The sequence below is a fragment of the Pseudophryne corroboree genome, chromosome 2 (genome assembly GCF_028390025.1).
Source record: "Pseudophryne corroboree isolate aPseCor3 chromosome 2, aPseCor3.hap2, whole genome shotgun sequence".
NCBI lineage: Eukaryota > Metazoa > Chordata > Amphibia > Anura > Myobatrachidae > Pseudophryne > Pseudophryne corroboree.
Window position 1 is genome coordinate 1,040,575,658 of NC_086445.1, and position 1,726 is coordinate 1,040,577,383.

General features: G+C 49.7%; 1 protein-coding gene across 2 annotated transcripts in view; it reads right to left on the minus strand.

Annotated features, from left to right (window-relative positions):
- The window catches only part of LOC135050363 (uncharacterized), a 172,711-nt gene extending 171,199 nt beyond the window's left edge, over positions 1-1,512 (minus strand). For both annotated transcript variants that reach the window (XM_063956825.1, XM_063956824.1), the window contains exon 1: positions 1,270-1,512. In XM_063956825.1, the coding sequence (XP_063812895.1) occupies positions 1,270-1,321 (52 nt within the window). In that variant the 5' untranslated portion in view covers positions 1,322-1,512. The remainder of the gene's footprint in view (positions 1-1,269) is intronic.
- Between the last annotated feature and the right edge of the window lie 214 nt (positions 1,513-1,726).

A 1,726-nucleotide genomic window follows, 5' to 3' on the forward strand; every position in this document is an offset into this window, starting at 1 on the left:
GGCTCCCGGAGCAAGGCCCCCCCCCCCCCCCATCCCCCCGTATACACACAAACACATATTTCCTGACAGGGGAAAAAAGCATTGAACCCAACGGGGAAAAAAAACACAATAGCCTCCACAGGGGGGAAAAGAAAAGCACTCACACAATGCCCCCTGTAGCAGTGACGCTTACACACGTAACGCCCTCTGTAGCAGTGATGCTTACGTGCATAACGCCCCCTGTAGCAGTGACGCTTACGTGCGTAATGCCCCCCTGTAGCAGTGACGCTTACACACGTAATGCCCTCTGTAGCAGTGGTGCTTACACATAATGCCCCCTGTAGCAGTGATGCTTACACACGCAACGCCCCCTGGACCAGTGACGCTTAGACACGTAACACCCTCTGTACCACTGCCGCTTACACGTAACGCCCCCTGGACCAGTGATGCTTACATGTAACGCCCCCTGCAGCAGTGACACTTACACATAACGCCCCCTGTACCAGTGACGCTTACACGTAACGCCCCCTGTACCAGTGACACTTACACATAACGCCCCCTGTACCAGTGACGCTTACACGTAACGCCCCCTGCAGCAGTGACACTTACACATAACGCCCCCTGTACCAGTGACGCTTACACGTAACGCCCCCTGTACCAGTGACACTTACACATTCAACGTCCTCTGTATCAGTGTCGCTTACACACATTATGCCGCAGTCATACATACACACACATACATACTGTACATACATTACACAAATACACAGTCACACATACATATACAGTGCACAGATACTGTATACACACACGTTTCACTCACTCACTCAATTTCCATCCACTTTCTTAAGGAAATCTGGCAGGAAATTTGTCATCCTCCTGTGCTGAAGGCTGCAGTCTGGTCCCATGTAGCCCCACCCATTTTCCCATATAGCCCCTCCCCCTTTTAGGTCCGCGGCGCACTGTGTGCAGGGCATGAGGAGAGAAGGCTTCATGCTGCCAGGCGCTCTCTCAAGTTTCCGGCGCCTGGAGCATGCGCTCCACCAGAACCGCCCTCCCTACGCCCCCGAGTGCAGGGACATAAGAGTTACATTGTGTAGGGGTGAGACAGGCTCCCGGCACTGAGAGTCACCACCATTTGTGCCTCCCCAGCCTCTGACCTCACCGCACGTCACTGATATACACAGTGGCTATAATAATAATAATAATAACAACAACAACTTACAATAGTAGTAATAACAGACAGACAGATAAATAGCCATTTGCACTACAGAATCCTCTAGTTCATACCTACAAGCAGCAGCAGGAACAGGCTGGTCCTCTGAGCGCTGGCAGCCGCCATCCTGCCCCCAGTACACAGGCAGCCTATTGTATATTGCTGTGATATCTGGAGTCACTGGATTACATAGGAAGCGTCACACGGTATGTGGTATCCGGTCAGTCACCCTCAATCTTTATGCCTCCAAAAATAACCTACAAGTGCCTCTTATAGCAAATGATATGTATCATTCTACAGAGAAACATGTAACACGTCACCTGCAGTAAATAGAGAGGAGGAAATGAAAAATAAAGTAATAAACATGCACAAGATGGAAAAAGACTACTAAATAACACCCAATAACAAGTTCTGGAATGTCCCAGTCAGAAGTGTTGGATGAATTATGAAGAAATGGAACCTGAATCATAGCACCCAGGCACTGGCTAGACAAGGCCATGCCTCATACCTCAGCATCAGAACAAAAAGGAG